The sequence below is a fragment of the Chiroxiphia lanceolata genome, chromosome 5, assembly GCF_009829145.1.
Source record: "Chiroxiphia lanceolata isolate bChiLan1 chromosome 5, bChiLan1.pri, whole genome shotgun sequence".
Lineage (NCBI taxonomy): Eukaryota > Metazoa > Chordata > Aves > Passeriformes > Pipridae > Chiroxiphia > Chiroxiphia lanceolata.
Genome location: NC_045641.1, coordinates 65,739,343 through 65,754,814, shown reverse-complemented (window position 1 = coordinate 65,754,814; position 15,472 = coordinate 65,739,343). Strand labels below are relative to the sequence as shown.

The 15,472-nt window shown below is 37.2% G+C and overlaps 1 protein-coding gene across 10 annotated transcripts in view; it reads left to right on the top strand.

Moving 5' to 3' along the window:
• PLEKHA5 (pleckstrin homology domain containing A5) overlaps window positions 1-15,472 on the top strand; it is a 165,652-nt gene that overhangs the window by 123,303 nt on the left and 26,877 nt on the right. For 5 of the 10 annotated variants that reach the window (XM_032687706.1, XM_032687704.1, XM_032687703.1 and 2 more), the window contains 5 exons: window positions 1,928-2,396; window positions 3,884-3,967; window positions 6,641-6,760; window positions 7,441-7,494; window positions 13,863-13,943. In XM_032687706.1, the coding sequence (XP_032543597.1) occupies window positions 1,928-2,396; window positions 3,884-3,967; window positions 6,641-6,760; window positions 7,441-7,494; window positions 13,863-13,943 (808 nt within the window). Of the gene's footprint in view, window positions 1-1,927; window positions 2,397-3,883; window positions 3,968-6,640; window positions 6,761-7,440; window positions 7,495-13,794; window positions 13,950-15,472 lie in introns of those variants that run through there. The other 5 variants (XM_032687709.1, XM_032687707.1, XM_032687712.1 and 2 more) reach the window with 4 other exon arrangements.

The following is a 15,472-nucleotide window of genomic DNA, read 5'->3' as shown; positions in this document are numbered from 1 at the left end:
TAAATTGCTGTCTTTAACATACTAAGAATTTCAGACAGCTGTTCTTCAGGTGGTTCAGGATATCTAAAGAAGCCAACAGGGTTACAATGCTCATTTAATTAATAAAACAAGAGAGGAGCTTTAGTGAGTGAGGTGAGTGTAACTGCCAAATATCTTCATGAAGATGTCAAGGTTCACTATACCTGTTATGGGATATAGCTACACTTATATTTTGAAAGTTAGAAGTGGAGCTCAGAAGCATCTGGTTTGTTTGTTTTTAAATATAGAGATGGAAAAAAGCCTTCTAATTAATGGTATGTTACTACAGAAATTTAGAGGTATTTAAGCAGATTTTGCAGCAAAAGTCTAGGACTTAGAATCTCTTTCCCCCTTTTTATTTTCCTGGGAGAATGGAAAGCTGCCCAGTCTATAAAATGGAGATCACACTTCATTAATTCTTGAAAAGCTTGAGAAACTGTAGCAGATTTTGTATGTAAAGCTCTTTATAGCAGTTTTCATCCCCAAAATGTAGCAGGTGACCATAAATACTCAGCTTAACTATTTTCAGTGAAAAATTGGTTTTACCGTCATCAGTTACCTTGATAGTTATTCCATAAGGATCGAATATGCTTTATGCTGGTTTACCTTTCCATTTGCTCTGCACCATTTCTTTAAATTTTTTTTTTTTGGCACTGGAGCAATTCAAAGCCATCTTCAGGTTCTGGTGCCTGGTGGTGGCAGGGATTTTAGTTGGAGTTTGTGTGGGGTGTAGCTGGAAGCTGCTGCCCTCTGATGGCTGAATCCTGCCCAGTTTGAGTTGTCTCCCAGCAAGCATCTGTCAGATGCATGATAAGTAGCAAAAGGTTTTAAGAGCACCTCATTTGCGTTTTAGATAAGGGATGAATGAATCAATGTTTATGACCCAGATTTTGACCTCTGGAAAAAAAAAAACCAAGGAGTGCTTTGTCACACTTAGGCACGCATCGATACTCGGTATGGAAAATTCTGCATTTCAACTAGTGCTGAAAGTTGCTAAATGGCTGTAGCACTCCAGAATTTTAATGTGCCAACAAATTAAAGAATAAGCCTTTGAATTCATATCTGAGTTGAAAAGCAATACAATGTTATCATCAAACAAAGAAATATTTTGCTGTTTGTTTTGCTTGAATAGCTGATACGGAATGGCTTAATCTTGACAGTTTCAATACATAATTTCTTTAGACAATTGGTGCAGTTTTTCCTTGGTCTGCTGTTAGAAGAATCACTATTTTTTTAATGTCCGTAGTAACTGCTCAAGATTTTCTTAGGGAAACAACAGGATATTTTTTCACTTTTGGAAAAGAGAACATTTCAAATGGGCTTATATGGAAACAGTGTAGAACTGTTAAAACTTGGTGTGGTGCACCATGCAATTTAAAGTCTGCATGCAATTACTTACATTCTAGGACATTTAGAAAGATAACAGAAACCATCTTCAATCATTAAACCATGAAAACTGTAAAACCCCAGTCCCCTCAGTGTTAAGCCTTGTTTTACATAATTCAATAAAATCAAAACAGATACACCTGGTTTTTAATAGATTGGAAATAATTTCATAAAAATTACTCCTTCAGTGGATGTAAAATTAAAGCTTTAAAAACTTTGACCTATCCAGCATATAGATAAGTTGGACAATATGATATAAATTTGATATACTTGACTGGTGAAAAGATGAAATACAGATTATATCAAGAGCTAATAGGAGAGAGAGGGATCCAGTTTCAACTGCTACAGTGCGTTGTCAGTACAACTGATTCTTTAATTGTTGTCTTGTCTTCCATTTTTTAAATGGTGTTTGAAGTATTAAAAAAGGACAGAGTCAGCTAGATAAACCTAACCCATACTGAAAAACTTAGCCTGGCCGTGATATTAATGCTGTGCGCTGACGAAAAGAAAATTTGTGTTTCAGCGTAATCTCTTATCAGACGTTACCAAGGAACATGCCGAGCCATCGCCCTCAAGCCTTACCCCGCTACCCAGAGGGCTACAGAACACTGCCAAGGAACAGCAAGGCACGGCCAGAGAGCCTCTGCAGCGTGGCACCCTCGGCCTACGACAGGGCCATGGGACCCGTCAGCGCCGAGGAGAAGCGGAGGTCGATGCGCGACGACACGATGTGGCAGCTCTACGAGTGGCAGCAGCGCCAGTTCTACAACAAGCAGACGACTCTGACTAGGCACAGTACCATAAGTAGCCCGAAAACTATGATTAACATTTCCGATCAGACCATGCATTCAATTCCCACCTCGCCCTCTCACGGTTCCATCGCTGGTTTCCAGGGGTATTCCCCACAGCGGACCTACCGGTCGGAAGTGTCGTCGCCGGTGCAAAGGGGGGACGTGACCATTGATCGCAGGCACAGGGCGCACCATACCAAGGTAAAAATACTTCATTTAATAGCTAAAAAGCCTTATTTATGAGGATGTTTATTAAAAAGTATGTGGTTACTGTAAAACTCGTGTTGCACTGTAGTATATTTTATTATAATGACGTTTAAGCGGAATCGCTGTTTTCATGGAGAAAGGTAGTAAAAAGGCATTTTTCTAATGTGCTAGGTGAAAACATGCTGTCCTAATATTACTGCCCATGGTATTAACATTTCTCTAAAGAAAATAAAAAGGAGTCAATGGGCAAATCATTCAGAATAGTTTGTATATGTGCGGAAGTCTTTCCCCTTTCTAACTCCAAGAGGACTCGAAATCCCAGGTTTCTTTCCACGTGCTGTTTTCTGTTCTTCAGCCACAAGTTTGGCTGCCTTGGGTTCCAGCAGAAGACAAAGTATTGGTTTTTTTTATGCCTGTGAGTTGTTAAGATCAGAGTCTAAATACACACACCCTTAGTGCCTGACTAGTGTTAACTCTGCTGGTCTTCACCACTGAGTGGGAGACATGGAGAATTGTAAACTTGGGTGCTGTATATGGCTCTGCTATATTTGTCATGCTTGTGCTATCATGGTTTTTTAATAGATTGGAAATAATTACATAAAAATTACTCCTTCAGTTGTTGTAAAATGCTCCTGAACGTTTTTATCAAAAACTTTATCTCGGTGTCTTTGTTTCTTGATGCAGGCTAAAAAAATCTGTAACTACATCTTAAAGCAATTTAAACAATTTAGAGTTGATTATTAAGTCTTGGGTTTCAAAGTTTTCAGGTCTCTGTCAACAAAGGAGTCATTTTGTTTTGACATCCTTTGTGTCTCAACTGCTTTGAAAATTTAGTAATCAGTGCCTCTCACACGTGTGACAAATATCACCATGTCAGTGCAGCAGAGCATGTGCTTACTTGTTCTTTCAGTCATGTTTTGCTTCCTGATGTTTTTTCCTTCTCAAACACTCCATGTTAGTATTTCATTGCATATTTAGTATCTTTTATGCAATAGTAATGTTTCCCTTTGGTTTTTCAAGCTGTTTGTTTTGTATTTCATTAGTTACACAACCAACTTTTGCTGTTAACTTAAAAACACAGACCTGTTTTGAAGATTGGGTGATTAGGAGACTGATCATTTGAAATTAAAGATTAAATTAAAGATTTAGACCCCATCTTCGTAGAGATCTTAGGCTTTTCAATGGCTTTCAATGGGAGGTGAAAACTAAAATTGTTGTTTGCACAGGCTATCAGTCAGGCAACATTAATTAAATAAATGATGAAAGTTGGGGTATTTCTAAAATTTAGAGGTAGACTACTTGAGTGTCCTACATAGTAGATCAACAGGGAGCATGACTGGCACAAATCATAGCAAATCTTCATGAGTGTGAAGTTGGCTTGATTTTTCTTTTTTTTTTTTTTTTTTTTTAGCATTTAAAAGTTTTTGAGTCTTTAGAAATAACTTTGGATCCTACTGTGCTATTTTTTTTTTTTTGTACAGCATGTCTTTGTACCCGACAGAAGGTCGATGCCAGCAGGTCTGAGTTTACAGCCTGTTACTCCTCAGAGCCTCCAAGGCAAAACAGTGAGTTGTTTTTTTTATTTTGTGCATCAGGGGCTTTTAAGAATAATTCTTTAAATAGCAAGAGGCAACACTGAAATCTTATTGTATTCAAAGCTTGCATTAAATGTAGCCTTTATTTTAATTATCAGAGATTTTTATAGCAAGTAAAGAAATACTCTGTGTTTCCACTGAATGCTGAGAATATCATGTAGCTGCTGAGTCAAGATTTTGTTTGAGAAATACAGATTTGTTATATTTTAATCATTGTTGATACATTGCTGAACTTCCTGGGAGAGGGTAGAATACATCACAGAACACTTATTTCTCCATTAATTATTTAGGAAAACCTAGAAGTAAAGTTTGGCTTTTTTTGCAAATCTGAAAGATACTAAAACTGCATTTTGTATAATTGGCCTTTCTGACATCTCCCATTTTAGTGTGGTAGAGCTGAAATTCTCACTGAAGGTATTTCATCAAAGTAATATTGGTGAATATGGTTCACCTTCCTTACTGAAACGTGACTCAGCCCAAATCTAAGATATTGTCCTCAGTTTATATATTTTCTTTACCACTTTTTGCCTCCATTCCATAATCTTTCTCTGTCCATGTGAAATTACTGATTTCAAGAGTTATCAATTAAGTATACAGATTTATTTTTTTTTAATTGCACCGTGGGCAGCAACTCGCAGTCAATCCTTTCCACTGCTTCAATCCCTGTTTCTTGCACTTCCCAGCACGAATCTCTGGCACCTTCAGGAATTTGTGGGTTGGCCTTGGGCAGCTGCTGCCTTACAGACGTTTCTTTGGGTTCAGGGCCCCCTCTGCTCTCCTCAGCTCTGCTGGAGCTGGGCTGATGAGGGGGGTAAGGGGCAAGAAGGTCCAAGCTTCTGCCTGTGGAAACCAGAAGTCCTGCCCCCACAGCACGAGTGTTGCAGGGGCCAGAGGAGGGAACCTGTAGGTAGCTCTGAAGAAAATTTTGTGTTGTGGTTGTTGCCAGAGTCCCAAGAGCTGTATCAAATGCTGTATCACATTGCAACTGATGCATGTGCAGCAGCATCAAACATGTTTGCAATGTTAGGAATGTCTAGAGACGAGTAGGAATTACGGTTTGATGGGCTCCTCTTTGGAAAAAGGTTTACTTGCAAACATTGGATTTTAAGTGCCATTAAATATTTTATTCCTAATGCACTAAAACTGGGCTTTTGCAGAACATACTGAGAGGAGTTTTGACCTTGAAAAAGTGGATCAATGTTTCTTTTGCTTGAAGATGCTACTTTCAGTTCTCATATTCCTAAAAATAAGATGTCTTGTGCTTTGAATTGATGTTAATTTTCAGACTGAAAGCACTGTCACTTATTTTTGGAGAGAGCTTGAAAATGCCTTGTATAGCAGTCTAGATTCTTACATTTACTCCCTGAAATTAAATATTTTAAATCCAGGTATTGAATGAGTACTGTAAGAAGAAAAACTGCCATTAGACAACTTGGGTGTGGTGTTGGTTTTCCCTCAAAGCAAATGGTTTTGCCAACTGAAGCTATGTGGAAATCCCTTGCTCCCTCTTGTGGGCTACTCTTGCCCCAGCTCACAACGGTGCCAGTACCATGCTTATTCTCAGGGATGTTTCCTCTTTATTCTAAGAAACTGGTATTCGTTTTTCAGTGTTTCAATATGTGGTTCTCTGGAGCTTTTTTCTTCACTTCTTTGCTTTGGGGAAATTCTGTGACTTTGGGAGACAGCAAGCTGGGTTTTAGGAGGTTTTTGTGTTTGGGTTTTATTTAACTTGCAGAACTTGTGAGAAAATCAAAATGCTGGGTGAATATTTAACCTCTTGTAAGATTGACTTCTGGAGAAGTGTAAGAAACAGAAGCAAACACAAACATAACAAAAAATACTTGTTAAGTGGTTTGTTTTCTTTGATCTGTGTGGAATTACCTGACAAATACCCATTTGAGTGTGACTTTATTTCCATAATATATATAATCTTAGGGTTTAAACGCTGGTCCTCATCACTTCCCAAGCGATGACTAAGCTTTATTGTACAGCTCAGTCATAAAGCAATAAAATAACTGATAGCCTCAGAGCTGTGAAAGGTGTGATGGAAAATTATTTTTTTCATGCTTGTTCAGTTTTATTTTGTGAAAGGTGATGGTTTCTGAGGCAGTTCAGTTAAGATGGATTTTTCATTATTTTTACTCTCCATTTTGACACATACATTTGAAGAATCATTTTAAAAACTAAACTTTCTTGGGGCATGTTTTGATTCTTTCACCAAGCTCAAATGGCTGTCCATGTACAGATAATGATATCCTAAGAGCTAGAATTATCTCCCCCTCCTCTTAAGCCAGTATCATCAATTTGATGTGCACGTCAGAGGAAGTGTGAGGACTGCACAGACTTTGTCCTGCAAAATCCTCCCTTATTTTTGTCCTTTATGCAGAACATTTTACTCTTACAGCATTTGCAGTATCAAATTGTTTTGAACAGTTAAAAGTTAACCTTTCATTATATATTTTAAAGTGGTCAGTTTGGGGGGGGGTGGTGGAAATGGTGTTTCTTCTGTCATATCGCTGTAGAAAGTTGTTTGGTTCTTTTTTGTAAGAAAGATACTCAGAAGCCTTATTTTATTTAAGTGTTGTTTGGGATACCAATTAACCTTTTTTCTACTCTTTGGCTTCTCACACTGCACTCCTTCAGCCAGAGGAGCTCACGCTGCTGCTAATAAAGCTGAGACGGCAGCAAGCTGAACTGAGTAGTATCCGGGAACACACACTAGCACAGCTCATGCAACTAAAACTTGAGGCCAGCAGCCCAAAGGTCAGCTATAAAGCAATGTGTGTCATGTGCCATTCTCACTAACCTGTAGTCATCCATTAATCAAAAGTTTGCTTTGTACTTGTGAAAAATTTTTCTGTGACTGTCGTGCGAGTAGAATAGAGTAACTTTGGTTCTTTGTGTATGTGATGTTCTGCTATTAACCCTTTGAGGTTTTACTTTGGGGCTTTTCCAAATGAGCCAAGTTCAAAATTGCAGGGGGATATTTTAAAATACGTTGTAGTTAAAAGGTTTTTAATCTATTGATATCACCAAAAAAAATCAGGAGTGATATATCGTGAGATGAATTTATTATTTATGCTGCCTCATATCAGATATGTTCTTCTTCATAATATGTCTGCGAACAGCAGGACTTGCTTAAAACACAGATTTATCAAAGGGTTTATAGTTGTCTGTGTAGTGGGCATTTATATGAGCTTACTATATTTTAGATGTAAATAGAAAATGTGATATAGTGCTTCATAGCCTAATTTGTGGTAAACTTCCATCACTTCTGTTTCAAGATCGAGACTTGTAACAGTTCACCAAAAAAAGCACTTTAAAAACATTATTATATTTCTGCATAAAACAGATCACTGTCTAGTTTACATCTTTTAAAGCTCTTTTCATGCATTCTGCACCTTCTGTCCCTTTCCTTTTGCCCTCTGACTGCTGCCTACTAGAATGAGATTCTTTCACATCACCTTCAAAGGAATGCTATATATTTGGATCACCAGGTGGGATTTGCAATTTTCTTGTGCGTTTGAGTTTCTTAATGCTTTTTACCTGCTTCTATCAAAGCTGGAAATATTTGGGAAGAAGGATTTTCAGTGCTTTTTATGAAGTTGGAGGATGCCCATAGCCTGGAATATCTTAATCAGTTACAAATCTGACATGTTTCTAAGGCAAAAAAACCCCCTCAATTTAAAATTTGTCAGAACACAGCAGCAACTCGCCAGTTAATTTTTCTGTTCTTCATTTCTTTCTTACAATAACACTAACTGTAGTGTTTTACCTTCTTTAACCAAAGTCATAATTTATTTCCAAGCTCATATGACACACATGCAACTTATAGAAAAAATTATACTTCTGAAAATTTCTGTTTTCCAAATTAAGGAGAGTTAGATGTTTCTGCAGGACATTAAATTAAAGAGGGAAAATGTTTTAATGTTTTAATCAGATCATAACATGGCTCATTTTCTCATATTTTTCTCAGTTAATTCTTGAAGATTTATATAAGAATAAGATTTTACTTCTTTACAATTTCTCATAACTTACAAAGCAAGGATACAATTATGTCTTCACTAACATAACTGATTGCCAAGTGAAGAACTGTGATATCACAAGCCTCTCTTTATGGCTTTGTTGCATGATCAAATGATATTTCAGTACAACTTACATGTGAGAAGTTTTTAAATGGCATTTCTTTTTGCTAGCATTTATAAAAGACAGTCATAAGTGCTTAGAGGAAAAAGAAGCAGCTAGGTGACCATTGGTTAAAAATGTAGAAATCACTGTGGCTTTTTCTTTTTCTAATAATCTGTCTTTGAATGAAACTTTTGAGCTTTACACTTAAAAAACCAACTGTTAGAACATTTATATCCTACATGTTCCTCTAATGGGATTTCAGTGAGTTATTAAAAGCCCCACCTGTTCACAGAGACATACACACTCTCACATGGACTTGGCTCACCCAGTGACTTTATTTTCCTACTATCTCTTGAAAACAAGGTGTGAATTTTGATCAATTTAATTTGATTGCAACACATTTCTAAACACCTCTGTCTTGTTTCACTTAAGGGGTTGCAGGAGGTCCAAAACAGTAGGGGAAAACTGCTTGCTATATTAGACCAAAATATTTCATCCGACTCAAATATTTCCAGTTTATAAAGATTTGGAATAAGGGGGTTGATTCTGTCTTCAATGTAATTTGTTGCCAAGAAAGGATAACAGTCAATGTGAAGTGTAAAAACCCTGTACCATGCTGTTGCTTGATTAGCCAAGCTTGTGAGTGTAATGGGCAGGATTAAATGGAGGGAATTGCCTTTGTGCAACATGCAAAGTGGTAAAAATTATTTTCCTTTTACTCGTATCAGATAAAATTTAGAAATGTGGTGTGGTAAGCATTGATTTAGGAAAGTGTCTAAATCTTATGCCATAATTACCCATACCAGAGATGCAAGGAATCACTGCACTTCTTAACACAAGAAATCATTATCGAGTCTCAAATATATTGCCTTAAAATCATGGAAGAGCAGGTTGGAATACTTGTCCCAGTTTCTGATCAGTTTTTCTTTTTTCTCTCGTTTTATAATACTGTCATCTACCTGTAGCAAATTAATCTCCCTGAGAGACTTTTTACTTTGTGTATCACTGCTTCTAGGGTGGTATCACGTATCTTTTCATTACTTTGTCCAATGTCAATTTTCCTTTATGTTGGAAAGGAAAAAAAAAATCAAAAAAATCAAAAGGCCTTTCCTCCTTGTCAGCTGCATCTTTAACCAATATGCATAATCACTTTCCCTCTTTGAATTTTAAGTGTCCACTGTAATTAGATTAGGTATTTTTACTTGTATTTAATCTCTGAAAATAGGGTCAAAACCTGCTTTGCCTAAAATGTGTGGTGGGACTCCAGTCATCTTCAACTCTCACTTTCTTGGTCACAAAGAATTCAGTGCTGTACATGACAATAAATAGTAAGTGTGTACTGAGGTTGCACAGGTGAATTTTCAGGCACACTCAAGTTCATGTGTAGGGAGGGTTACTTTTATATTGTTGCAGTAAGTTGTTGTCTGCTGGTTAGGTGGTTTTCTTATCAAAAATCAAGAATATTCCATCACCTTTTTTGAAATCATGGTTCGTTTTTGTGCTGCTGTTTCCTTTGGAGATGCTTCAAAATTTTCATGTTACACTTTCTGATGTTTTGGTATTATGCTTTCAGAATTTTTGTTGTTGTTGTTGGAGTTCAGAGATGGAGTTAAAAAAAAAGATGAAAGAGACTGGCACACATATATCCAACCATATGATTTCTTTGATGTCTTATGGCCAAAAGAATGATTGTCCAGCACCCTTTTCTTTTGAAACCACTCTGCTGGCTCAGGGTTTGTAGAGAGGTGGGAGAGGGATTCATCTGCTATTTAGGAAGTTCTGTGGACATAGCTAGCAACCCCAGGCAAACAATGATGATTTGTTTGCCAGTGTGGGATGTTATGAGCACGTATTAGCGAATTTTAAAGGATCACTTATGGTGTATTATTAAATCCAAGCCTGCCATCTCCATAATTTATTTGTACCCAGTAATTACAATAACAGTAATGAAAAGCAGGAACATAAGGGTGTTTTTCTTTTTTTTAAAATACAGGCTAGACATGCTTTTTTCTCCTTTGTAAATAAAGCCCTGACAGGAGGTCCCACTTGAATCTTTCTGTTATTATCAAGAATTCCAGCACACCAGTCTTTTAGTAAGCTTCTGAATGTTATGTTGATAGTAAAACTTTTCTTGGGCTGAAAAGCCCTTTTCCACTGAGCTCATGCAGTCTGTGTAAAACTCTCCATGCATGTTATCTGATTGATCTCAGCACTTCCCACAAAGGTTTGTCACAGTAGAAGTTTTAATAAATTTCATTTCAATTAGCCCTTTTTTCCCCCCAATTTTTTGAAATAGCTATTCATGTAAATAGTTCAAGTGTTAAGTAGTTAAAGTAATTCTGCTGGTACTTTCATTTTTAGTTTCCTTCAGTTTTCAAAGGGTGCCTAAAAAATAAACAGAACTTGAACAAGAAGTTGTCAAATAAAGGAGTCAAGGTCCCACAGCCAACATCCTTACTGTCTTGGTCATTTGCTTCTGTTTTCTCCTCTTCAGCACCTTCTTTCTGACATGCTGAAGGTGGTTCTGGGAAAAGGCAGTAAATTAAGGAAGGCTGGAACAGTACAAGCAGGTTTGGATAGAGTTGACAGATAATCCTCTATTACATCTGGTATCTTGTGTTTCAGCCTAAAATTTTATGTCCTATGTTAGCAGCATATAGGATACTACTCTTACATGTATTTTTCATCTGGAAAAGGTACACTGGCTGACACAGCCACCACTGTTCTTTTTACTGCCTTTTTTTTTTTTTCCTTTTCACTCCCCAGAGGAAGAAGGGAGGCTCAAGGACAGGGACTCTCTAGGGTGAAAAAAAGACTGCGTGGAGGCAGAATTGCTGTGAAAAGAAGACAGGAAGGAAAACTGCTTTTTCCTTCCTTTTTTTTTTTTTTTTTTTTTTTGGACAGAGTATTAAATAGCAGAGGAAAGGTGGGAGAAAAGCTTGGTCAGGTCCTATTGCCACTGTGCTGGTAGGCAGCCACTGTTCCAGCTGATTGCTACCACCAGACCAGCACATCCTGAAATGTCATCTGGGTGTAGGGTGTTACCAAACACAGAAGAGAATTCAGGAAAAGGAAGGAAGAGAAAAGTTGTCAATAGTTTGGCTTGACAGTTGAAAACACAAAATACCCACTGAGATGTTCACTCATAAATAAAGTAGCTGTTCATATAGTTCCTTTGTCAAGGAGGTGGGGTTTTATTGTTTCCAGCTGGAAAATGCTTTTATGTAGTACATCAGTAGAGAAAAAAGCAAAGATCAAGCATCACTTCTGGGGAGAAAAGAGTTATTCACTAGAAGTAGAAAATTATAAATCCAAGGCTGGTGGATTTTATTTGGATTTATGGCTGCGTTGCTGTGTGACACTTTGGTTTGCTTATGGAAATCTATTAATTCCAATTTTTGTGACTTCTTTAATTGGAGAGACTCTATGAGTATAATAATATTACATGTAGGAGCTAAAATCTGTCCTTTGTTGTACAAAAATAATATTCTTTTTTTCTGAAATGAATGAGAATGAAGGCTTGCTTCTGTTACGAACAAGCAATTATTTTACCTTGAGCTATTTATTCAGTGTGAATAGTGTCCAACTTCAGTTTGAGAGTAGACTTATGATAATGCTTGAAGAACACAACTTAGGTATTCTCTTCACCTCAGTTTAGAGCATGGGACTTGCCATTGTGTCCCATTTAACTGATTTACTTTTCCAGTTCTTGAGCACACCCTGCCTCTGTGTGCACTACCTTTTGTTTATTGGAAGATTTGAGATGCTCCCTCAAGGTCTGAATTTCTCCATAGTTGATTATCAGTAGTTTTTGAAAACATTATTTCCTAAAGGGGAAAAACACTTGCTGTATTTGACTGCTGCAAAGGCTCTTTGGTTGGCACTACTTCACCCATTACCTGGTTTTTGATTTTTGTTCCACAGGGGCTTAGGGAACTGCAGCATTTCTAGATATAAGTGGCCTTTGCAAATTGTGTTAGGTAAGAATAGTTAAGCACAAATGGTAGTAAAGGTATTGGAAGAATGCATAGCTGGAGCTGTGTGAAGGACAAAACATTACTTCAAAATGTCCTTTGAGCAAATCCACTTTGCTTATTTTCTAATGATGTCAACAATCTTTGAACAGTTCAACAGAAATTAATTCTGGCCTTGGCTGTTATTGGTCAGAAAGGAAAAATTTGAAATATTGTAAAAAAGTATTAGCTAGAGAGTATGAAGCAGTTGAAATCCTCCTAATAAAAATGCATCCAGACTCGTATCTCCTAATAAAATATCTGAGCCTCAGAGTAATTTTTCTTTTACAGTTATTTAAGTTGGCTGTAGTTTGATTGCTCGGCTTTGGACCCTATTGTTAATCTTACTGTTGAGATCTCTTTTGAGATCACCTGTTGCACCCAATCTCTGGGCAAAATTTTAATGTAAGGGGAGAACAACTTCTTGGGTCAGTTCTAGTTTTCTGTTTATGTGTGCTATAGATGATGGAGCAAAGGGTAGGGGTTGCTTGTTTAGTGTTTTTCCTGCCTTGAACAAACAGAGAGAAGCTTACCTTCTTAAGATATTCTGCATTGGCTGATTAACTCATCAGCTGATCAGACTTTACTGTGTATAAAAAACAACAACAACAACAAAAAGGTCCTCTATCTATGACAAGAAAATATGTTTCCTGTGAGGAGAAAAAAACCCTACTTCTCCAAACGTACAGGTTAGGTTTTTCCCCTAAATACATAGGAGCAAGAAGTTCCAAAAGGCATCAAAAACTCATTCTGTGGCATTTCAGTCTGCGAAACAAACCCTTGCTTTGTAATTTCATGGGGAGTGTGTATATATACACATACAGAGTGAAAGATCATAAATATTCCTTCACACACTTCCTGTGTAACCAACCGTACTCGAAACAGGTATTCCTAGAGTTTCCAACAGGTCCTAAAGTTTCCAACAAAAATAGGATTATGCATTAAGTGACTTTTGAGTTTCTTTTGGAGAAGAAAACCACCTGTTCTCATAATTTCTCCCTTAGGAAAGCCTCCTTTCTAAAACCAAAGGGCCCATACTATTTTCCGTTGCACGCTTTTCTGAAATCCTAAATGTATGCAATGTGTAATAAAGCATCTGGTTTTGACATTTGCACCCATATCAAAAATACTAATCACTATAGAAACTATCTGACCAGTTCTGAAATGGTTTCACACCTGTATATGGGGGTGGATAAATGCAACAAGCAGTGGTTCAAAGTCCCTAAGGATATAAATCAGTGCACTATATAAAGGCATTTTTTGATACATGAACATGAGCCTGAACCTCACTTCAATATTCACAGGCTGGGGATGCTTATATCTTTTTAATGTACATTGAGTTATTAAATCTATAATTTAAAAGGTTTTTGATAAAGGTTTGAGTGTTTCTATTGCAAAATCTGATAATACCTTTCATTTCAATATCGTGCGAAGCCAAACTTATCTTAAGCATTTTTATTTTTAAAAAGGGACAGCCTTGGTGAATAAATATTGCATTGGTTCTGATCATTTCTGTGGTTTTGATGTATTTGTTTGATATTATTAAACTTTCCAGATGTTGATATTACTGAATGATGGAATATATAAAAAGCATGGGTTAAAATGTAATCTGCTGCATTATTAGAAAAAAATTAAAGTAGAGGCTATATTTTACAGTGTCGTCTTTCAAATCTAGCCATGCTGTAAACTGATGTTTGCTGTATGCTCCTCCTGATTTGAAATAGATGAAAGAGAATGAACCTTTAATCACCATGGTTCACACTATGATTGAGAACTCGGCGCTAAGACCGCAACTGTACCAGCAAGTAAGGTCTTGGATAGTGAATGAAATTTGCTTTATCATCTGCGAAAATTTTCCTTAGTGACAGTTTTGGTTGTTCCTCAGATTTATTCATGACATTGGTGTTTCTCTTCTTTGCTTTGGAAAACCACGAGTCATCCATGCTTTATACAATGCTGCAATATTGTTAGCATGGCTTCTGCTGCGTTTTTGTTGTTTAGTATTAAATGTACACTTTTGAACAACTTTTTTCTGTCTAGACGATTTAATTAGTTGATGCTTTATGCAGGTGTCCCAGTAAATTCATAAACCTTCCAATAAGCTTCCAACATTTGTCTTAGCATGATTCTCTGCAATTAGTGTTCAAAGGTGCTTCTTTCTTTTTGACCACTACAAAAGCATGTGAGTGGTGTTTACCTGGTCATCTCTGGCAATTTTGTTTCGTTCTAGGAAGTGGATTTACAAGTTTTTGTTTGCACCTACCAAGCCTTTAGCCACTGAAGAAAGGAAGGATCAAAATTACTTTGATCTGGGGACTGTAAATCCAAAAGGCAGTGTCTGTTCATAAAGTCACAGCAGACTTAACCGTGCACACTTACTGAGTAACTAGTGATGGTTGTAAATGGTAAGATGGAAGAAGAACCAGAAATGTGAATGGAAATATTGTCTGTGAGTTGAGACCTGCATTAACTTATGAGCATGGCCAATCCATATCTGTTGGCACCGCAGTGTCTTAGGGATGCTGGGGCTTAACTGAATAGTCCCTGTCACATCAGGGGATGTTTAAGAAGTTTCTTGCCTCAAATACAACTAAGATGTTTTTCTTACAAGGGATATCTGACCAGTTGCATTGCATTTACATTTATGCTCTTGTGAGCCAAAATTGCATATAAAGGTTGTGTAACTTGAAGAAAAGGAGATGTTCTGCCACGTAAAACAGTCACTTATTAGTGATTAAGGTTTTGCCACGTTTCTAAAAATTTCCGCAGCTTAACCGCATGTTTCATTTTTGTTAAAAATCAACTCCACATTATAAATTTGCTTCTGATCCAGAAAAGTTGCAAAAAAAAAAAAAAAAGCTCAGCTTTCCAGAGGAAGTTGGGTTGTGAGTGACTGATTTCATCATCATCCAAGTTGTGCTTCTCTGTGCAAAACAAAATCTCTAACGTGGAAGCTGAAGGAGCTACTTGGAGAGGAATGGGAGAAGTAAGGTGCCCTCAAGCCCTAGATTAAATTTTGGAGTTTCCGTTGTATTTTTTTAAAGAAGCCTAGGGGTTGCAGGTTTTTTTAAGTGGATCAGTTTTCTCTGATAGAGTATGTAAGACAAGTTGACATACGTATAACGAACAGAGCTGGTTTAGATGTGTCAGGGTAAACTGGCTCAGGCTTCTAATATTAATATAGACACATCTGAGGTGTAACTGTGCCTGGGCTAATCTGCTCAGGTATTTAGGGATACCAGTAAATTTCCAGATGCTGCCCTGAGGAAGCTGTGCTGCACAGCACTGCCTTCACCTTATCAGCACAGCAGCTGCTTTGTCTTTGACACTGAAT